This window comes from Eufriesea mexicana, unplaced genomic scaffold, assembly GCF_001483705.2.
Source record: "Eufriesea mexicana isolate 0111107269 unplaced genomic scaffold, ASM148370v2 scaffold7348, whole genome shotgun sequence".
Classification (NCBI taxonomy): Eukaryota; Metazoa; Arthropoda; class Insecta; order Hymenoptera; family Apidae; genus Eufriesea; species Eufriesea mexicana.
In genome coordinates, this window is record NW_016915156.1 from 154,409 (window position 1) to 177,334 (window position 22,926).

The window sequence follows — 22,926 nt, forward strand, 5'->3', positions numbered from 1 at the left end:
CTTTCTCATACATTTAACTCACTATTTTCCGACCTTAATCGCGCGAAAACCAGTGTATGCATCGAGTGACGTACTAATATGTTTGGTAATTCGGTAAGTTTAAATATATATTTTTATCAAAGTTGTAAATGTATACATTTCATTTTGTTTCTTACGTAGAAATTTGCACGAAAGAATCATCCGCTTTCTTATTTCTCGCGCATTGTTTATTTGTTGATTGCTGATTCGCTGTGACTCGTGATTTGTAACTCGCTTCACGATATTATTCCGCAAAACTTTTCCTGTTTGTTACTTTTCGGATTTAATAACCCGCGAATACGATATCGTTTGAAAATTTATTAAGTTCTTCAAGGAATATTTATCAAGCTTTCCTATGAAGGTTTACTGAAAAGACAATGATAATTGACGCGCACGCGATAAATAGTCATGCAATCAATGCAACGTAATCTTCGTTACTTATGCTATATTATGGATACTAAGTTATAAACGGCATTTTCTCTTGTAACAATTTCGACTAGAATTTGAATCTTTTATTCTTGTATTAATTGATTTGACAAGAGACACGAACAATACGTGTAAATCGTCCAGTAAATTATATAAATCAATTATCTTGTTTTTGCACAAAATGATTTAGCTAAATACAAGTGCGTTATAAAAAATATGAGTGTTATATTTAAATTTATATTCATATTATAATAATATGAGCTGTACATACATGTTCTAAATATTTTTTGGCAATAAATTCTAGTATAGTATTGGTTAAGTAAAAATTAATTGAGTAGACATAAAACAAGTATTGCATTGATCAAAATTTTTGTTGCATCATTTCAATGTCAAACAAATATAAATATATGTATATAATATATTATAGCCAGTTGTCTTTATAGTTAAAAGACATAATATAAATATTCTAGATATTCTATTGGAAGATAGAATATAACACATTCTATAAGTAACAAAAATATGAAGGTCAAAAAATATATTTTGCAATGTTCATGTTACTTTTGTGTAACCATAAATAATTTACTAATTGAATTAATTACAAACTTGAAAGAAATCAAATTCATCATTAATAACATCTCATGTTTGTAGAGTGATATATATATATTTATATATTTATATATAATGCGAAAGTTCATTATTTTAAATGGATAAGATATGATAACACTGACAGCATATAATCTTTTCTCAGATTATACACATTGCAAGATAAATACATGTGTGTCATGAATATATTTTCCAACATGTTAAAGTAACTTTCATATTGTACAAGGATATAGTTGTAGAATTCAATGAATTGTTTAAATATTAAAAAATATAAAGTTTTTATATTTATACATGCAATGTTCTCTAATGTTACTCTAATATTCAAATAATTTACAGATATGAGGTGGATGATTCATTCCAGAATGCATCGCATTTATTAAACATCTTCAAAATAAATGGATTTTCTTGTCAACTAAGAGGCAAAGTGTTCTTGTTTGATACATAGAATAAAAGAAAAAGATGTCCCAATTAAGTATTAGTACAGGAAAGAGAGGGAGGAGTGTTGCAAGCTCCTCTGCGTCTACAGTATCATCTCTAAGCAGCTCAACTGACTTAGCAAGTCTATTTGAATGTCCAGTTTGCTTTGATTATGTTCTTCCACCAATCTTACAATGCCAGAGTGGACACCTTGTTTGTAGTAATTGCAGACCTAAACTCAACTGCTGTCCTACCTGTAGAGGTCCATTAGGTATGTTGTTAATTTTAAAATCGAATTTGCAGAAATAAAAAGGACTATTAATATTATTTTAATGTACAATTTCAATATTGAAATGTAAGGAAGATTATAATAATATATTCATGAATCTAAAATACAGGTAATATCCGCAATCTGGCTATGGAAAAAGTAGCAGGCAACGTGATGTTTCCTTGCAAATATTCAACAAGTGGATGCACAGTCTCATTAGTGCATACTGAAAAGGCAGATCATGAAGATGCATGTGAATTCCGTCCATACAGTTGTCCTTGTCCAGGTGCTTCTTGTAAATGGCAAGGTTCTCTTGAACAAGTAATGCCGCATCTTGTTATGAGTCACAAAAGCATTACTACTCTTCAAGGTACTTTTGTTAAATAAGACATATATTGGCGTTTCTCTAATTAGACAAATGCTTAAATTTTTTTTGTTATAGGAGAAGACATTGTTTTTTTAGCCACAGATATTAATCTTCCTGGTGCAGTGGATTGGGTAATGATGCAATCCTGTTTTGGTCATCATTTTATGCTAGTGCTTGAAAAACAAGAGAAATATGATGGACATCAACAATTTTTTGCAATTGTTCAATTGATTGGATCAAGGAAACAAGCAGAAAATTTTGCTTATAGGTAAATATAATATACATAATAGTTACTGCGGATTGTGAACTGAAACAAATAGCGATGTAATATAAATATGTATGTTTAATAGACTAGAACTGAATGGGCATAAAAGACGCCTGACATGGGAAGCTATGCCGCGTTCGATTCACGAAGGTGTTTCATCTGCAATTTTAAATTCAGACTGCCTTGTATTTGACACCTCCATCGCGCAATTATTTGCCGATAATGGAAATCTAGGAATTAATGTTACAATTTCTATGGCATGAGGAAAGCTGGAAAAAGCAGTGTAAAATCTTTTAAACGTATCGTGCAGAGTTTGTACTGATTACCCGTTATGTACATATAGCATTTTTTTTACGTTACCACAGATAAATATTAGCAATATGGATGTTAGGAAATGTTTGGAATGTGTTGATGAAGCACAGTAATCAAACGCTCAGTAACAGGATCTCTCTATAGAAGCTTTAAAGTGTACTTGTATATGATATTAACACTACACATTGAAACAATAAACAATCTTTCAGTATACTTATGCTGACTTTAAAGCTTTAGCACTGAGTATAACATCAATTCCAAAATGTACCTGACACCTATTGCACATCGTTATCGTGTTCTTTTAGTCACATTTTACTGAGACAATTTTTATAGAAGCAATTCTCTTTTTAATTTTGATGCTTTCTAATGTAAACACATTCTTTATAGAAATAACGTTATATTTTACGAAAAGAAATATAGTTTTCATTAAATGATCAATTATGATCTGTTAATATAAAGCATGGCATTATAAACAAAAATTCAAAACACATACCTGAAAAAGTCCTCTATACGTAATTTTTTACTATATATAGTAATCAAATTGAATTGAGTGTACTAAGCATATATCCGTTATTATTTATTTTTATTTAGAAATTTCGTATGCTTGCATATTTATTATAATATCTTAACTTCGTCTATAACTATAATTAATAAATAAGTTCTTTTTTAAGCAATTTTACTTTTTTTAAATTAAAACTTGCATTACATTTATTTTTCACACTCGATACTTTATACCTTTTGCTTTCTGTTCTTTATGTTCCAAAAACTTCAGAATAAAAATAACTTTAGATCATATAAAAAATCATATTAAATCAAAAATTAGTAATAACTCTAAAAATATGCTACTAAGAATTTATAATTATTTCAGTGTATTCAATTAGGAGCAATTACGATTATTTAATCACTACAAATTTTTTTGTTTGTATAACGTACAAAATTATTATTTGCTATGAACATTATAATAATTGACAACATTGTTTCAACTTGTATTAATTTTATAAGGAACAAAGAATTGAAGTACATGTATCAGCAATATATACGGGAACACGAAAGTAGATGGTATACGATAAACGGATGCAAATTGATAGAATAAAATTGCGCAATGTCATCCTTTTTTATTGACACAGGAATGGATAAATTTGTATAAGAAGTTATAATTTCAGGAATATATAGATTCATTAAATTGTTGCATAGTAGTTTAGTAGATAATAAGTGACGTTGTACATAATCTTTAAATTATCGTCCGTATAAATCTTTTAAGTGTCGTATATTAAATCTAACAAGAAAGAATGTAATCTTTAAATATTGATTTTAAAGAAATGCATAAAAAATTAGAGATGTAAAAATTAATGTTTGTGCGTTCAAGTAAAGTTAAAATTTCATGGGCTTGATCTTAATCAAATTTGAGATTCTCAGGTCAAAACGAAATATGAGAAAGAATCGTTCTTACACCACCATGAATTGGACATAAATTACTTGAGCATTCCAGGCGTAGATGAAAGATTACTGTAAATAGAACAAATTTTACATGTGATAAAATTATTAATTGGTAATGTAAATTATCATGTCAACATGCATAGACATGAAGTTCAAATGAATATGGGAACCAATTGCATGTTATGCATATGTATAAGTATATATAAATATATAAGCGTACATGATATATAAATATATAAAAGTGTATTTATATATATGTATATATATGCGTATAAAACTTACATTATTATTTCTAAGTTTACATAAATGTATTATTAAAGAAAATATTTAATTTCGATAATTTTAAAGTTTCAGCAATTTTGGCGGTTACTAAAAAAAGACGTTTGAATCTAACGTTCACGTTATTGTTACACTATCAGACACTATAGAAATACCTCCTTCCCTTATAGTTGTAATGTATCAGTGGAACCGCATATTTTGCACACTTAAATGTAATTAAAGACATTTGTTGGAGAGCTATTATATTAAAAAGCTTGATCATAGAACTAGGATAAAACTGATCGGATAAAATATTGAAAAAAAAAAGTACGCTAATAATTAAATACGATCTTATTGAATTATCGTCATTAATGATCGTCCCGAGTATTAAAGTACGAATTTCGTTAAAAGGATGATATATCGCTAAGTAAAATGTATATACATATAATTTAATAATATTATTTAGATATAAATTTCAAATTCATCACAATGTAAGGTTTAATTGTTTATTATAGCAATTTATTCTTACAGATAATAATGGTATACAAATATTTATACCAATACAATCACAAAAAATAGTTCATTCACTTTCCAATTGCATATGTTTTTGAAATTTTGTAAAACTAAGTTAAATTTTTAAACAACATATTCGCTATAAATATTAAGTATTAGTTAATAGTAAAATTAAAAATTTAATACTTTTCATTGCAATGTAAAAAGAAATTTTCTAAAAGTAATGTTAAATTAAGGACTGGATTATATATGTATATGTCTACACTGCCAATATACAGGCAGTGTAAGGATGTATATTAGATTATAATTTCTATTTTGATTCTACATACCACATATATTTTTATGAATTATGATTTTTTTTTTTAATAATTTAATACTAAGATTTCTACATATTCTCGTAATTTTAATTGAATAATTTATTTTCGATTACGTATAAAATCACGAATAAATACTTCGATATTGGTAGTATTAAATATGACACTACAAATCCTGTTCCTAAACGTCGAATAAATTTGTTATTAAATTAATATTGTACGTGTAAGTTTCATTAAGATATCGCTTCCATATTTGTATTACATATAGATAATATAATTTAATGTGTACATGTTAATTTATTTAAAAAATCAAGCTTAAAGATTAATTAAAATTACATTAAAATATTCTTTTAAGTTTATAAATAACGTTTAAAATTGTTCATTTTTCTTTATTTTTTATCAAAAGAAATACTTTATAACTATTATATTATAGTACAGTGCCATCTATGAACCATCTAAGCGTATTATTGGAACTAATCGCTTGAATTTAGAGTTTGAATTCTTCTCTATATTCAACTTCGTGCGTGCGTAAATTCTACTTGTAAGGAATCACGTCTCGTCAGCATTTTTCTAAAGTTTTCTCATAGTACTATAAGCGTTTGAAGAAGTCGATACAATATAAACGAAAAAAATGGCAAATTACCACAAACCAGAAGCGAAAACCATTCAAGAATTGAAAGATATTGCGACAAAGTTGAGAATTCATTCAATTAATGCTACACAAGCTAGTAAATCCGGGTATGTATGATATTATACTTTATGATAGCAATTTCATTAATCAAGTGTTCATTGAATAGCTTTTTTGTAAATCAATATAAATTGACATAACATTAACAATTTTTTTATTACTTTTGTATGTCAATTTAAACAAATTCGAACATTTGCAAAATCGCGGGAAAAATTATTCTGATAAAAGTGATTTGAAAAAAGAATATTTGCTCTGTAGTCGATTTATTGCACAATATGCCCATAATTTTTCCTGTAACATTCTTACTAAGATTGAGATCTTGGAAAATTTTCACTCAGTACATTGTTAATTTGCTTTCACATAATTTACTTATTTAAGTTATGTACGTATGCTATATCATTTTTTAACATCTCATTACATCACGATTCACAGTTCAAGGTAATTTTGTAATTGCATAACATATTTGTGCATTTATTAGAAATCTATGCAATGATAAAAAATTAACTTCAAAATAGTTATTTAAAACTGTTGTTAATTATTATTGGTAACAATTACTGATTAAAATAGCATAAAATATTAAATAAGTTTTAACTGAAAATCTAATTATAAATAAATAAATTTTTTAAATGTAGGTATAGATTCTTCCTGATAAATCCTTTATTGATTAAGAAAAATGAACCTATAAATGCGTACCATGTTAACATAATTTAAAGTCGTATCAAATTATATTTATATATTATTAACAATAACAATTTGATGGTCAGTTAAGAATTGTGACGTGTTTAACAGTAAAAAAGAAGTTCAAGTGTTTAAATGAAGAGTTGCAAATGTAGCCAGGAAGTCGGTACCATGTTTTCTTATGCCTCCTTTTATACATAGCAACCGCATACTTAACACGTGCACGATACGAAAATGCACGCTATGATATCGTTACGTAACGAACGTATGAATGCTAAACGATAAAAAATTTTGAATATCGATCAATTCTATTAAACATTTAAAAATTTATTGATATTTGCCACGATAAAGGTACAAATTCTTTGTACAATTTAAAAAGTTAATTTATTATTTGTCCTTTTGCTATAACTATAATTTTTATAAGAAAATATATAATATAAATGATTGTATAATAAAGTAACAAAAATTTCACGAATTACTTGTAACTGCTATCGATAAGTATAGTACTATTACAAAAGATTAAGTATTTATAAGTTATTTTGTTAAAGCAAATTACTGCTTTGAAATATGGTACAAAAACGGTATTGATAAGGTATTCTTATTATTCAGATTATTGTATATACTTGTGTTATATGTGCATGTGGTTTTCTTATTATCGATATAACGTATGGTCGCGGTAACAGTAGTAGGAGTTTCAAAAAGCTTCCATCCATATCCATGGAACGTGAACGTGTCAATTTTGAAATCTACGATAAGCTGTTTGGAAGTAAGTAGGGAGTTTCGACGCGCAGATACTTTGCAAAAGGTTATGTCTCTCAGTTGTTATCGAATGCTCGTTGAGAAACGACTTGAAATAAGATTTGCCTAAACTTGAAAATGGTCCGCGATACGAATATGGAAAAACTCCAAGATCTTGCGAACAAGCTTCGCATTGAATGTATTCAAGCAACAGAGGCATCGAAAAGCGGGTAGGATACAAATAAAAAATTGTTCATAAATTTTGGTATCTCGTAGCTAGAATTCAAATTTTTTTTTTTTTTTTTATCATTGTTATTTTAAAATTTTATTATCCTGAAATGTGGACTGGTACTGCCGATATGTTGATGTTCTTTCTTGATATCTTAAGTTTTTCCTTGAAGTACCTTGCAATGATCGTAACTGAAAAGATTAAAAAAAAAAAAACCGTTATATTTCAGGTAGTTAAAATTTTGCGAAATTGCTGGAAACTTTTACATCAAAATGGTATAGTTATAAATTACAGCCACTTTATATGTAAATACATTTTATCGTCTCATTTTATTTAAAATTTTTAACCAGATGGCAAAATTAACAATTAATAATCAATATTTTGTCATTACGTTGTATTATTATGTGTGATATTATATGTGATTGCTAACATGAAAATAGAATTAAATATTATTATTCGGAAAAATATGAAGGACTACACACGATCCAGAATAATTAATTAATAATTTGTTTAAGATTAATTAATTAATTTGCTACTTTGCAGTTTATCTTATTTAATCAATGTTAATAAAATAAATTTTGCTATTAAATTTATTGTTATATAAAAAATGTAATAGGAAATAAGAAATTTGTAATTTATAATGTAAAGAATAACCAGTGTTTTTGTTTTGTACAGATCATGTTATATAACTACAATTGTACTTAGTATTCAACGATCGTACGATCAGGAGTGATGACCTTTATCACCTTTGAAGATAATTCGTTTTGATTATGGAACTAATGATAATATATATTCAGCGTTATCTTATATAAATTTGATATTTTCGAATTTTTTATTAATGTTATTCTAAAGGGTTCTTATTCTTTTTTTTTTCGTATTTTTGTGTAGGCATCCAACATCATGTTCGTCTATGGCAGAAATTATGTCCGTCTTATTCTTTCATACGATGCGTTACAAAGTTTCGGCACCACGTGATCCAAGTAGCGATAGATTTGTGCTAAGCAAAGGCCATGCAGCTCCTATTCTTTATGCAGGTAAATCCTTTGAATTTATGCATATTAATTAATTATTTTTCGAAACAGCGAAATTTTAAGATACATATTACTTGTATAATTGCAGCATGGGCAGAGGCAGGACTATTTCCAGTAAATGAATTATTAAATTTAAGAAAAATTGATAGTGATTTGGAAGGACATCCGACTCCAAGACTTAACTTTGTTGATGTGGGAACTGGTTCTTTGGGTCAAGGTCTTTCAGTTGCTGCAGGAATGGCTTATGTAGGAAAAAATTTGGATAAAGCTAACTATCGGTATGTTAATATTAAAATAATCGTTCTTGTAATACATCATATGTATTAAATGGTTTTATGTAAAAGAACATTAAACATAAATTTATCATTGTACATCATATTACTATATTTGTAGTGTATACTGTCTAATTGGTGATGGAGAAGCAGCAGAAGGATCAATATGGGAAGCACTTCACTTTTCATCTTATTATAAGTTGGATAATCTTTGTGCTATCTTTGATATTAACCGTCTGGGTCAAAGTGAACCAACATCTCTTCAACATAATATGGAAGTCTACCGCAAAAGACTTGATGCTTTTGGTTTCAATGCATTGGTTGTTGATGGTCATGATGTAGAAGAGTTGGCTAAGGTATGTATATATATTTATATATAAATAGAAATTAATTATAAATATAAGAAATTTAATTTTTCTTTACAAGGCTTTCCATGAAGCACAAAATACAAAAGATCGACCTACTGCCATTCTTGCAAAGACGTTTAAAGGCAAATATTTCCCTGGTATCGAAGATCTAGAAAATTGGCACGGAAAACCTCTTGGCGATAAAGCGAATGAAGTCATTCAAGTAAGGATTATAGTTTTCATACTGTGACAAATGATTTTATATATGATGAATTAATAAATTGTTCAATTGTAGCACTTAACGGGAATGTTAATAAATCCTGGTCCTTTAGGATTACATCCTCAAAAACCATTAGTCGATGATGCTCCGGTAGTAGATATTAGTAACATCAAATTAGCATCGCCTCCGTCTTACAAACGAGGAGAACAAGTCGCTACAAGATTGGCTTATGGCACTGCTTTGGCCAAGGTTTGTACCTTTTCTTTTTAATTACACGGGTTTGATGCATTTGTAATTATCAATATATTTTTATTGTGCTGTTTGATTTAGTTGGCAAAGAGCAACCCTCGTGTCATTGCTCTAGATGGGGATACGAAAAATTCTACATACGCAGAGAAAATCAAGACAGTTGATCCAAAAAGATTTATAGAAGGTTTTATTGCCGAGCAGAATGTTGTAGGAGTAGCAATCGGTGCAGCGTGCAGAGATAGAACCGTTGCATTTGTATCTGCATTTGCTACTTTCTTTACCCGTGCTTTTGATCAGGTAAAAATATGGAAAGGAAAAAGGAAAATTGCGAAATTTAAATTCAAATCATATTTTAAACTTTTATTTTTATAGATTCGTATGGGTGCTATTTCACAAACGAATGTCAATTTCGTTGGTTCTCATTGCGGTGTTTCGATTGGAGAGGATGGACCATCGCAAATGGGTTTGGAAGATGTAGCTATGTTCCGTACAATTCCCGGTTCCACCGTCTTTTACCCATCCGATGCCGTTTCAACGGAGCGTGCCATCGAATTAGCAGCTAATACAAAGGGTGTATGTTTCGTACGTACTTCTCGTCCTGCCACAGCAATTTTATATAAAAATGAAGAACCTTTTGCCATTGGCAAGGGCAAAGTGGTTAGATCTTCTGGGAAAGATCAAGTTCTTTTGATTGGAGCTGGTGTAACTTTGCACGAAGCACTTAAGGCTGCTGATGAATTGTCTAACATCGGAGTAAATGCTCGAGTAATTGATCCATTTACAATTAAACCACTCGATGCTCAATTGATTGTAAGGCATGCTAAAGAGGTTAAAGGAAGAGTTGTTACCGTTGAAGATCATTATGCCGAAGGTGGTCTAGGAGATGCAGTTCTTTCAGTACTGTCTTTAGAAAGAAATGTCGTAGTTAAGAAGTTGGCTGTTCACGAAGTGCCACGTTCTGGGCCTCCAAATGCGCTACTAGATAAATATGGAATTAGTTCGAACAAAATCATTGTTGCTGTTCAAGAACTGTTGAAGTTAAAAATGTAATTTTATATGAATATTTGATACTGTTTTTAGATTAAGGAACGTCGCTATTTCAAAACTATCATTTTATAAGTAAATAGACATTGTATTTACAAGAAGAGTTTTGTATGAAATTTATCGTTACCTATCTTAAGCGCACAACTTTTTGATGTTAAATATTATATCAAATATGAATAAATACTTTCTGAAAGAATAAATACTTTATTTGCGTTATTGGATATCGAAGAAAATTACGCCAAAATTCACAAGAACAGAATGCGTAAAATGTCCGATCAAGAGTTACATTAAGAGGTATTTTAAGCAAGAAAGATCGCAATTTATAAAATTACGCGCGAAATACGCTGGAAGGAAGTTTGAGGTTTTAAGAAACTAGGAGAATAAGGATTCGAAACTCCAAAAGTCCCTAGATCACGCAACCGTACCGTAAGAATGGGATTGTGATTGGTCGAGAAATTTTGTAATGGCTATAGGGATAGACGAATAAAGAGAAAGATAACAAACGAGAAGAGACAGCAGCGCCACAATTCCCTGTTAAACAAGAAACGTCAACCATTCCCCGTTCTTCAGTCCGGTGTCTGGATTGCCGTTCGCTATCCAAATATCCAGGCTAGCACGGTCAAGTCGTAGATGTGTGCGTGCGCGCAAGTGTCTCCCTCGCTCTTGATTCTCGTTGTTGGGTATTAGTAGTGAGGTCTACCGTGTATACATACAAAAGCGGTGGCACGTGCATGCATGTGTTAACGATATACACGCGTGTGCGTTTCCCGTTCCGCGATTCGCGTATCCCGAAAAGATGGCCGCCATGAAAGCGTACGGTGGTGATGTTGACGTCGTTCACAGCAAGGCCGCGTCACGTCCTCGAAAAGCGTGAAAAGAACGTGATTATTCGAATGCTTCCACGACTCTCGTGGTGCGCTCGTACGAGAACGCGATATAGCGAAAAAGTTGTTGATAATTCGAAACGCGAGTGTGGTATTCACAGGATCCCTCTCGTAGTGTTCGACGAAAACGACGAACAGAAGAGAGGAGAAAGAAGAGAGGGAGAACGAGCGAGGAATGTGCCCAGCAAGGGGTTGAAGGGAATCGTATGTGACAGAGAGAGGAGCGGACGAATAGTCTGTCGAAGAGCGGAGGTAAGAAGAAAGGAAAGAAGAAAAGTTGGAAAGCGCGTGGAGAATACAACAGAGTGATACGGAAGTGAGTGATACGTAGAATCGCGGGTGGTGTGTGGTGTCGCGAGTGAAACAAATGCGTGCGCGTCGTACGCGAACAAGCCTCTCTCTTGCCAACGATATCCCGATCAACTTGTTTTTCGCATTTCTTTGGGGTTGCGTTTTACGTGTGACTCGAAACTTTGTGTCAACGAGGGACGGCCATATTAACCCGTAGCCCCCGCCGTCACACATATTCGAAGAATCTTACCTCTTCGAGGTGGTGCCTCTAGTTTTACGATTTTCGCTACTTTTTTAGTGCGTATCTCGTGTTGCGTTGAGTCCAGTCTTACCGTGTCGTGTCGTATCGTATCGTGTCGTGTCGTGTTGTATCGTATCGTATCGTGTCGTGTCGTGTCGTGTCGTGTCGTGCCTTGCCTTGCTGTATCGTACCGTACCGTACCGTACCGTACGTATCGTGTCGTGTCGTGATTCTCGACTACTTGGATATACGCGTAAGGTAATCGCCAGATTTTCGCCGGATGACGGTGCGTGTACGTAGTGCATGGACGGTGGCACTTGTGCGTACGAGCAACATAAGCGACGGTCACTACGCGAGTTCTATGCCACCCGATGTTCATGTATCGCACCGAAACAACTTACCGGTTCTCCACCACTGTGTCTACCCAGTTTGCCAGCAGTACCACCCTTCCTAAATTCTGTACTACCCGCAGAGTAAGTACATCCGATATATCTTGTAATATTTTTTAATGTTTTCATTTTGGTGTGTATTTTGAATTATATGCAATAAAAGCATACTTTCAATCCAAAGTCGAGCAAGTTAGAAAGCAAAGTAGCAGTGGTTACTTTGAAGCACAGCATTTATTACGGTTAATGTACAAAGTATTAGAGGTATTTTACATACAGATTTTAGAAGGCATTACGTTTCAGAGTTTACGTCTAAAAGGATAGTCATTGAAAGCATATACTTTCTATAACGATTTAAAGATAAGTTGCTTCTTAAATCCATATTTTAATAAAATAGCAACGTCCGATCCATTTGTCGATTACTTTCTTACTAGTTTAACACGTTAACTTTTGTCAAATGTATACACAGAGACTATGGGACAAGAAGCGATTTATCTGGTTAAAGAATGTAAAGCAATCACCAGACTGTATTTTAACATTATCGTTGTATCATCATAGAAATAGTTATGCTGCGTTGTCATATCAAAAATAGCATCTCGCTTTGAAGTTGATTCAATGGTTTAATGTTTCTGTCAATTTTATAACAATACATAATAACTTACTGGATCGACTGTTTGCTGGATAATACGCAAAGCATTGCTATTCAAGCTGATAAAGAATAGAGTAGAAGAAAGCAACATAACCTCATCTTGAAATGACAGAAAAACAAGGTGCCCAATTTGGGCGAGCGTAGCAACTTAATAAGCATTCAACTTTGAAATAATTTTAACTTGAAATATCGGTAGTACGAATTTCAACATTTTTCTGGATTTTGTGTTCATGTACAAATACAAATAGTCGTATAATTTTGTTTTTAATTATCTTTTTCCCTTAAATGTCCACAGAATGGAATAGGGTAAAAGCGAATATAAGTGTGTGAGAAACATGAAAAGAAGGTTGAAATGATGCAAAAATGGGGGAAAAGAGAAAAAAGAGGGAGAAAGAGGAAAAATAAATTGGCGAATTACTTTCCCTTTCTCGATGTTGCAAAGAGTTTGATCGAAGGAGAAATAACGGTATAGGAGGATATCAGTTGATCGCATTTGTCATGCGAGTAATTTTTAGGGTGAAAAGACGGTTTCGCGGTGATTAATCATTTCCCTTCTAGCAGCTCGGCCTATTTAATAGCGTGTTCCAGTGGCCTGTCGCTCGGCCTTTTTATACCGGTTTCAAAGGCGGTCGAGTGTACTTGGTATTTCGTAGCAGCGTGTCGTTACGATGCTACCGTGCGAGATTTTTCCTACTATCGCCAGCGTTACCGAACTTTTCCCGTTTTTCCTTCGCGGAACACGTACGGATACCGCTCCGCAGTTTCGCATTCGCGATTCCGAGTTTTTGCCACGTTCGGTATCATCGCGCATCCGTGTACTTGGAGGTTTAACAGTTAAAAATTACTCTGGACTAGAAGACCGAGCAGCAGCCGGTACTCGAGGCAGCGAGATAGGAGCGAAATAAATGGTCGTTTTGGAAATGCTCGTACAGGCATACGATAGACAGGATTATTACGGCACTTGAACTCGGACTACGATTTTATTCGACTGGAAGTTCGGCAAGGGGAACAAACGTAATCGCGAAGGAGGAGCGAGTTATTCCCATCTTCGGATTGCACTCGCCGAATATAGAAAAGGATAAGAAGCAGCCAGCTCGTTTCTAATTTATCTCGGATGTAATTGAGGCTTTTCTTCCGGAAATCGCGTTTAATATCTCCTTTCCTTTTTCAAATCGCTCGATTAAATTTCCGATTCGAGCCGAGTTTAAATAAACGGATAAGCGAATAAATGTTTAAAAGGAGTCGTGTCGAATCCGGCAGTTTGCAGTAACGCGGCTAAAGCTCTCCAGAAATTAATTTATATACTCCCGATCTACAGGTTCGCTCGTTCGTTGTCTCGCACTTTCAACTCTTTCCATTTCATCTGTACGCTGTTTATGGCATTCGTCGGAGTACGGTAATTTGCCGTCGAAATTAACGTCCCGTTGCGTGTACGAAATTCTTCGCGCGCGTATCGGTGTAGTCGACGTTTGATCGTTAACGTGTAAATCTTGCGACAGGTTCGGGTGCAAAGAGTCGGCAAAGAGCGGCAGAACGGAGTTTCGGGGAGGAATTCAAGTTTGATATCGCGTACGCAAACGCGTACACGGCTACCGGCAAATAGCTACAGGTGAATTCGTAATTAGCCCTGTTCTCTTTTCGCATTCAGCGCGTCCAACCGCGACAGTCGTACAATATCGAACGAATTCATCGAACGTTACCGTCCACGAATCTCGATCGCTTTCTATTTTATCTTATCTCAACGTTTTAATTTCTACCGCGTGATAATGCACAAGTACCGCGACATGATCTCCAGCGCGAGCAACGTTTAACTCGATTAGCAAAAATGGTCCGCGATTAAGGCGCTATCGCATTTCACGATTCCTTTCGGGCCAGAATCCGCTGCACGCGATTTTATCGCCGATATCCGCGCTGATGGGACACGTTGGCCGACGAGATTAGGCAGAGAGAAGCGGAAAGAAGCGGAAAGAAGCGGAAGGAAAGTGGCGTAAACGTAAAGTTATTAAAGGGGTTGGTTCGATCGACTTAAAGGTAGCAGTCGCTAATTGACCGCTCGGGGCAGACGGGTGAGAGAGAGCAGGAACGTAAGGGTGGAAAGATGGTAGGCTTTATTCGGCGCATGGGTTGTTTTTCTTTGCTGCACGTAAGAAAACGTCACCGTCTCGCGTTCTCGTCGCCACTTTCCGCGAGTGAAGTCCCTCGGAGAGTTCTCGAGCGTAGCTTCGCAACAATACGAACTACGTAAGATTCGTCTTACAAGCGCTTGCACTTACACTCGAAAAGTATCAAGGACGACGGAGCACAGGATCTCTCGTATTCTCCGTGCCTTCGTGTCACGCTGCTTCGATTCTTTCCTATCAAACTGCATTTCCTCCTCTTTCGATACGCCATTTCGATATGCAGCTACGACGAGGATTAACGTTAACGCGATTCGCTCCTGGACCAAACACCCTCCTTACTCTCCTCGTCCCATTCGACTAACGTAACTAGACTTTCCCGATTTCCTACGCGCGTATGTCGAAAATTGCAAAGAAACTTTATATATTTTCCTAACTACCGTAACTTGGATTTAAGGATCGAAACTACGGCCCAAAAATCGTTTCGCGGAACGCCAACTTGGAAATTGAAGCTTCTATACAAATTTTGCGATTCGAGCATTTTCTGTTATAAATTCGACGATATTTTTCAACTTAACGCGTTAAGTTTAAAGTAATTGAAATAATTAAAAAATGCCATTCCGTATTTACAATTTTAAAAAATGTCGTCGACTTTATAGCAAAGACTCTTCGAATCGCTATTTTCCCGTAATCAACAAGTCTCCGAGTTAATCGATATAAAAATCTGCAGAATTTTATTAAACGGCGACCAAAGATCCGAATTCTTCGGTTTACTAAGAATTTTCGTTTCAGAACCAGCGTTCCGGGAATCTAAGCAGTTAAAAAAATACGCGTGTATCAACTTTGCCCGTTCCCCGATGCTGCAAAGTTTCTCTCGAGTCGGATCTTCCACGTAAAAGTGTAAAATTACAGTTCATGAATTATTACGGTGCAAGGGAAATACGTTTTAACGACTGGAATAACCGATCGCGTCTGTCACCGCGCAGAACCGAAAATCAGTCACGTCAACGATCTTTGTCGCGAGTTTTCCCGATCTCCGTGGATCTCTATACGTGGAAAGATCCGTGGTCGTCATTACGAGTTGGCCAAGTACACCGAGCGGCGTACGTGATGCGTACGTGATGCGTACGTGACGTGTGCGTTGGGAGCACACGCGTACTGGCTGCGCGGCGGCGTACGTGAATCGGTTGCTCGGTGCATTATATTAGCGGGATCGAGGCGGGCTCGTTATCTCGTTCGGAACGATGATACTCCGGTCGGTGGAATCGCGAATCCGTTTATCTCGGCGCCGAGACGAATTTCCTGCGTTAAAAGTAGCGCGAAATCGCGAGCTTTTCGTAAACAGTTGCCCGCGTCACCGCCGGCAGAGCGGAATCTCGCGTGCCGCCCCGTCGTTCCTCGTTCTACTCTGCCCGGCTCTACTCGGCGAATTTTACGCGAAATAACGAGACACGTTCCTCGGCGCGTTTGCTTCTCTCGCGTACCTTCTTCCGCGTTCGACGATTTTACGTCGAGAATAAAACTCGGAAGATCCGGCGTAGTTACGGGCCGAGGTGGAAAGCGGCGCGGAGGGGCAAAAGAGAGAAGGATGGACAGAATAGGCGTTAGTTTATCGACGAGCGAGAAAAGGCGACTTTGAGAAAAATACTCGGGAAGAGCTCGGCATGCCTTTTTAGCGAATTGGCTAACCCATAAATATAGCGTTGCGCGCATTTCCCGTATAAGCGGAGGCTTTGTTGACTTCGAAATGTTCCCTCGGCTGTTGGAGCACGGCATTCGGATTGCTGCGTGGCGATCGAGCTTGGAATAAAAATAAACGCGCTATAGAATACGATTTCTCGAGCCGAGTAGTACGGATAGCGGAAACGGCAAAGGGTTACGGGACGCCGACGAATATCCCTCGGTTTCGCGTTACCGTGAAATTTCAATGGAGGCGGAGGAGACGCAGGAGCTTCTCGTTATTCGCCATCTTCGATTCCCACGATTTCCCCGATTTCCACGATTTTCCATCCGCGGGAGATTAACGTGCACTACGGAGCTTTCGGTAAGTGGCTCCAAATCAGATTAGTCCAGTTGCTCGATGTAATACCGTTCGATTTCGATTACTTTGCTCCATTCAGATTATCTGGATAAAGTCGAACGAACGTTTACCGATGTTGGAGAAACGTGCCGGTTTTAAGCCCGACGCGCGCCACAGTTACGCGGAAGGAGAAATGAAAATACGTCTCGCGTCTGTCGTTCGCATGACCGTCAAGCAGACTGCACGTGACGTATCCCTCGCTTTCCTGCCGTGTCGATGTTCTCCATCGAGCCTCCCTTTTCTTCCTACCACCCTTCCCTCTATCCTTCCCCTCTGTCCTTCTCGCCAACCTTCCTTCAATCCTTCCATCGTGACCCAATGTTTGCCGTACGTTCTTTCGAACCTTTAAACGCTCTTTGCTCACCGAGTTTTACGACGCGAAATTCTCGTCCTCCGCTAATTCGATTATTTATTTTTCCACCCCATGTTTCAACTTTTCTGCGCGTCGTGCTCGTTCCCCGCGAGTTTGCATTTCGACCCTTTTGCTCCGGAGAACGCGTGCAGTATAGTTTACTTACATCCGTAAACGAAAGTTACGATTAAATTGAAATATTCGAAACGATATGGTATACACGGTAAGAAGGAAGTTGCAAAATTGTATCAGCGAATTTAGAAAATCATTGGACCACGTATACGACATTTATCGTACGTCTATCGTAGATGCGAGCCGTGGTGGCGCTAGTGAGTTAAGCGGAAAGACGGATCGACGCTATATTCTAACTTTCTATTCTTTAATTAACGGTGCGTTTGACCGATATTACGCGTTATCCGTGTAACAGCACTTCGATTCACCAATGGTCGGAGATGTATCGAGATATAACCGACTCATTCGTTTTTCCTCCTTTGTTTCCTCGATTTTCTTCTCGCGATATCGCGTGCCGCTTTTCACGCTTTTCACGCTTTTCCCTGCAAGTATGCATCGAACTGGGATATACGTGCCAATTGGAACTTGGTAACGACGGAAGAAAGACGGGGGGAAAAACGGAAGAGAAAAGGCAGAAGAAGAAGCGAAGTATCGATGAAGAGAAAGCTGGTCCAAGATAGACCCGAGCATCTCGATCGAAACGCACGGTCCATGCTTATGGTTTCGGAGCTTTCGAACCCCGGGTATTTCGCGCGTTCTTCTCTTCGTTGCGAAAGGGATTAGAGGGCAAACGAAGCGTTTATAGAACGACGGTAGTTCGGAGCAACGACTAGCGCAATTTGACGCGGATGGAGATACTTCCGGGTCGTCCATTCGCATTCAAAACAGAGTTAATTCGCGGTAATAATCGTAACGATCGAAACGGCTGGGACGCGACGAAGATTACTCGCTGTCTCTCCTTGAATAATTGCCTGTTGATGACTTTGACCATTGTTTGAACAATTTTCCTCGCAGAAGGGGGAACCGAGATCGTCGAATTTCGATAAGCATACGCTCGTATTTACTTCTGTTATTTGAAATATCAAGTAAATTTATTATTTAATCGTATCCGACTGCACGTTCCCGTTTTCCTTTCGATGTTTGCAAAATATCACGGTGTAAACCGGAAGCGAGATTTCGAGGATGCAGCGATCGCTTGGGTGGTGCCTGCCAATCGGACGTCGTTTTACGAACGAGCAGCTAGAGAAGTTGTTAAGAGAACGAGAGAGGAGAACGAAAGAGAAACATTTCTCGAGGAATGAATCGATGATACGATTGTTTTACGGAAAATGGAACAAGCCGGTTTGTCGGGCGATCGAACACGTGTTGGCGTAAACGGGTTGAAAATTTCTCGGCGAGACGGATCCCGATCGCGATGGAGTAACGGGAGAAAAACGAATCGAAAAATTCGCCATTATCGCGAAGCATTTTCGCGAGTCACGAGCAAGTCGGCCAAGCCTGGGCCAATAACCGCGCACAAGGGTGCCGTTATGCGATTTAATTATTTGTAGACGTAATTAAAATCGAAGGACGGAATTTTTCAAAGAATCGGTCGGACGGGTAATTTCTGACCGCCATTAACCGCCATTAACCGCGCTTAATGCATTTCCCAAGGAACGCGATGGCAAATGTAAATAGCTTCGGTTTAGCCGGTTCGGTGAAAAAGCCTCGAAGCGAGTCGGAGAAGCGAGTACCTGAAATAAAGGTAACAGCTTTATAGAAGAAATGCGAATGGACGAAACGAAAGATCTCGCGAATTCGCGTGGTACGCGTGAAATATGTAAGCTAACGAAGAGGAGAAGAAAAGGATGCGCCTCTAGAGTGGCCATTATGTGCCGCGGAAGAGGATAGCCGGAGCGATAGTAATCGATGGATCCCACTTACGATATCGAAGTTAAATAATCGATGCGCTTTCCAGCCGAACGAAGGCAGAGATAAAGCGGTCTCCGGGGATCGCGTAGTTAGTCGCGGATTAAAAACCGCCGTTAAGACTTTGTCGAATAAAGGTCAGCGTAAAAATAAAGCTGTAAATGTAAGAACGAATCGACCTATTTTTGCGCCCATTGGAATTTTTTCTATGGGAATTAGAAAGCTTTCGACTGGGAAGAGAGGGAGGAGGCGGAAGGGTCGTTAGGCTACTCAAAGCAGAGACGACGGCTCTGATCTATCAAGCGACTGGATTTTTTTCGTTTTTCGATAATCAAATATCCACGAACGAGTATCACGAATCGTCACTGTTTCTCGTTCCGAGCGATAACTTTCAGACGAGTTTCGCGTAATTAATAAACCCCTGTACCCTCGGCAATCCAGCAACGGCGATAATTCCCTGTTGGTAAATACTCGGAAACCTTTCTTTGGCCACGTGTAGCTATTTAGCCGGATACGAGATACGCGAATCTAAGATTAGATGTTGGACTTTGGAGATGGCAGAGACGAGACAAAAAGTCGGAAGGAAATGGAGCGCAGGGGGTGACTTTTCCCTCCGACGTCGGTTCTCGTTTCAAAGGGCTACTGGCCGCGTCTTATCTTCCGCGGGATGGAAAATATCGCCGGGAACGAATCGATTATCGTAAGCGGATTAGTAATTTTGAAAATGCGTTGCTCTCGAGCTACTCGAGGCCACTCGAAACTGCATTCTCGTCACGGGAAAAGTATCGACGCGAGCGTGACGCGAACGTGACACGAGTGGAAATAGTTTCGGTCGGATGCGTTTAAACCGACCAATAGGGAGTTACAGATGAAATTCGTGTCAAATAAATCACATTAAATTCCTGCTATAATTAAACTGTCGTGTCGGGGTGGCGCTCAGCGTGTTTTCATGTTCCTACCGTGGATACTCTAATTACGTATCTCTGCTCGTAACTCGTCTGTTTGTCGCGGTTTACGCGCGTCTGGCAACGCTTCCCGTTTTCTCGAGAGGAAAAAGAGAAGGAAATCGAAGGAAATCGAGGAAAAACAAAAATTCAGATCGCGTGACGACGAGTGAGATCATCCTGGACGGAAGATTCGGGAAAATCGCTCGTGTTTCGTCCACCGGCGATTAAATTAGCGGAAGGAGGTCCTTCCAACCGGAAGCTAACGATTTCATCTCGTCGTTAGAACCCAGTTGGTACGCGAACATCGTACGGCCACCGTGACTAATCCCATTGCGAATCCTCGTGGAACAGCAAATTCGAAAGACCTCGAATCGAAATTATCCGTGTTCTCGGAATAAACGAATTTACCTTTATCGAGTTTATGGATTTATAATTGTAAAATAACTACGATATACGTATTCCCTTTTAAATTCTTTTATTTCTCGAGAAAGGTATATCTGTCTTCGAGTGCTTCTCTAGAGCGACTGACCGACTCGTGAGAGAGTGTCAAGAGGGTACGTGACGCAGTTCGTTTAAACCCCCAATTCTTATCTAACGTTTATATCAACGTCCGTTCTCGAAATCTAGGTCTCGTAAACTATTTATTCACACCTTGTATCCTAGATTTATTTTTGTATGTAACGAAACCTGTCTTTTCAACAGCCTTACGACGAATGTTTATTGGAATGGTCCTCGAAGACAAAATGCAGCGTATTTAAACCGATTAGGACATTTTTATTTGACGTTTATTTAAAGTTTATTTAAAGTCGGAGAACACCGTTCAGGGAATAGCCAGGGTTCACGAGGAAGGGAAACGATACGATTTAGACTGGACAGGAGTGGAAGAGTGGTATCGCTGTTTGGGCGAAACTAGTCGAATTGGCGAAGGAATCTTGCATCGGGAAATCGAAGCGCTACTCTGGCAATATTTTCCCGAATTTACGCGGTATCTCGCGGAACTGCTAAATAATCGGCGGCGTTTAGACCGCGAAACCTACCGGAACTTTCTCGACGGTTAACAAGGTGCATTGTTATTGTACGCTACTAAATGCCTGAAATAACGTAGGCAGCGAGCAACGGTCGCGACGAATTCGCTGGCAGTTGTGCGCTTTGATTTCAAAGGACACTGAACGTCGGTATTATCGGTATTTTAATGGAGCCGCATCGAGGACCACTCAGAATCGAATTTGTTATTCGCGGTAAAGAGTGGAGGATGAATATCGATCGTTGCCCGATGTTCGATGTATCTCGCAGGCGTAAAAATGAAAAAGAGGTGCCTCGATTTTGCGATGGTCTTGCTCGTCGATCGGACTCGTTCGTCACAGGATGAATTACAGTTTTCTAAATCCGCCGCGGAATCTAGATATATCCATGGCCGCTCCATGGTATATGGTTTTACGTCGCAGCCGTAATTTAGGGCACGACGCCGGCGTTCTTTACGTTTTCTAAGCTCTTAAAGGGGACTGCGGACTCGTAAAAGGGACACGCGCGCGTGGGGAAAGGACGCGTGAGCTCGTAATCTCGATAGCGATCTAATCCCTGAACTGCAGGCAAGGAGAAAGGGTGTCGATGGCACGTAGAAAACATAAACAAGCAATCATGCACGCGATTCGCCTCCTTTCGCGACCGTTCGCGACCATTTCCGTCTTTCGGCGATCCTCGCGTGACGAGTACAACGAGAACGTTGCACTCGGAGAATCGCAATGTCACGACCGCGACCCGACATATCGTAGTCCAGGACACGGACTCCTCCGGGTTGAATAACTCTGTAGCGAGTTCGGGATGTATTCGTAGACGCCAGGACGAAAGAATTCTGGGATCAGAGCGGAAGAAGCGGCGTCGATCTAGTCGATTCGATGATTTTTCTCCCGACGCGGTAGTAAGCAACGTGGTGCATATGTTCGACAGCCGAGTACGATGACGCCATGTGTTTCCAGCTGGGTTACGGACTGGGAGGGTTCGATAGACGGAGCGAATTCTAGGGGCGCTATGTAGGGTGCACGAAATGTTTTGGGTCTGTGGGCTTTCGTGCGACGAGTCGGTCGAGGGTGGCCGACACAGCCATCCGGCTACCTTCCGCGTTCCTCCCGTACGAATCAACTTATGCCTAGCGATGGCTACGACTTGCTTCGTTCCCGTTCAACCAACGAACCTACTTTTTTCTCATTTTCAATTTTTCCTCTGTGTCCGCATCCACCGTGTTTCCTCGCACCGTTCTCCGTGTCTTCATGCGCGGTTTAGCTCCGCGTACGATCGAATGGTTCGGGGGTTGGCGAGTCGGAGAAGCAACAGCGACCATCGCTACCTTCGATTCGTTTGTTAGAGT

At 37.8% G+C, this 22,926-nt stretch overlaps 2 protein-coding genes across 3 annotated transcripts; both read left to right on the forward strand.

The window, feature by feature from the left end:
• Window positions 1–6: 6 nt before the first annotated feature.
• Window positions 7–3,123, forward strand: LOC108552603 (E3 ubiquitin-protein ligase SIAH1). The gene is made up of 5 exons (XM_017907235.1): window positions 7–93; window positions 1,384–1,735; window positions 1,863–2,102; window positions 2,175–2,367; window positions 2,450–3,123. The coding sequence occupies exons 2-5, from the start codon at window positions 1,507–1,509 to the stop codon at window positions 2,625–2,627; spliced, it is 840 nt and encodes a 279-aa protein (XP_017762724.1). The 5' UTR covers window positions 7–93; window positions 1,384–1,506; the 3' UTR covers window positions 2,628–3,123.
• Window positions 3,124–5,705: 2,582 nt separating this feature from the next.
• LOC108552600 (transketolase) lies at window positions 5,706–10,853 on the forward strand. 2 transcript variants are annotated; one of them, XM_017907231.1, is made up of 8 exons: window positions 5,706–5,936; window positions 8,420–8,565; window positions 8,651–8,840; window positions 8,956–9,190; window positions 9,261–9,404; window positions 9,477–9,650; window positions 9,732–9,947; window positions 10,023–10,853. In XM_017907231.1, exons 1-8 carry the CDS (start codon window positions 5,830–5,832, stop codon window positions 10,698–10,700), a joined length of 1,890 nt encoding a protein of 629 aa, XP_017762720.1. In that variant the 5' UTR covers window positions 5,706–5,829; the 3' UTR covers window positions 10,701–10,853. The 2 variants fall into 2 exon arrangements, with proteins under 2 accessions (XP_017762720.1, XP_017762721.1); XM_017907232.1 differs by lacking the exon at window positions 5,706–5,936 and adding an exon at window positions 7,365–7,532.
• The last annotated feature ends 12,073 nt before the right edge of the window (window positions 10,854–22,926 follow it).

Bases quoted from the DNA above. Each gene is read 5' to 3' on its own strand.
- LOC108552600 (XM_017907231.1), top strand. From the start codon at position 5,830: ATGGCAAATTACCACAAACCAGAAGCGAAAACCATTCAAGAATTGAAA. The intron at 9,405-9,476 runs GTAAGGATTATA...GTTCAATTGTAG, and splicing joins AAGCGAATGAAGTCATTCAA to CACTTAACGGGAATGTTAAT. The intron at 9,948-10,022 runs GTAAAAATATGG...TTATTTTTATAG, and splicing joins TTACCCGTGCTTTTGATCAG to ATTCGTATGGGTGCTATTTC.
- LOC108552603 (XM_017907235.1), top strand. From the start codon at position 1,507: ATGTCCCAATTAAGTATTAGTACAGGAAAGAGAGGGAGGAGTGTTGCA. The intron at 1,736-1,862 runs GTATGTTGTTAA...TCTAAAATACAG, and splicing joins TACCTGTAGAGGTCCATTAG to GTAATATCCGCAATCTGGCT. The intron at 2,103-2,174 runs GTACTTTTGTTA...TTTTTGTTATAG, and splicing joins AAGCATTACTACTCTTCAAG to GAGAAGACATTGTTTTTTTA.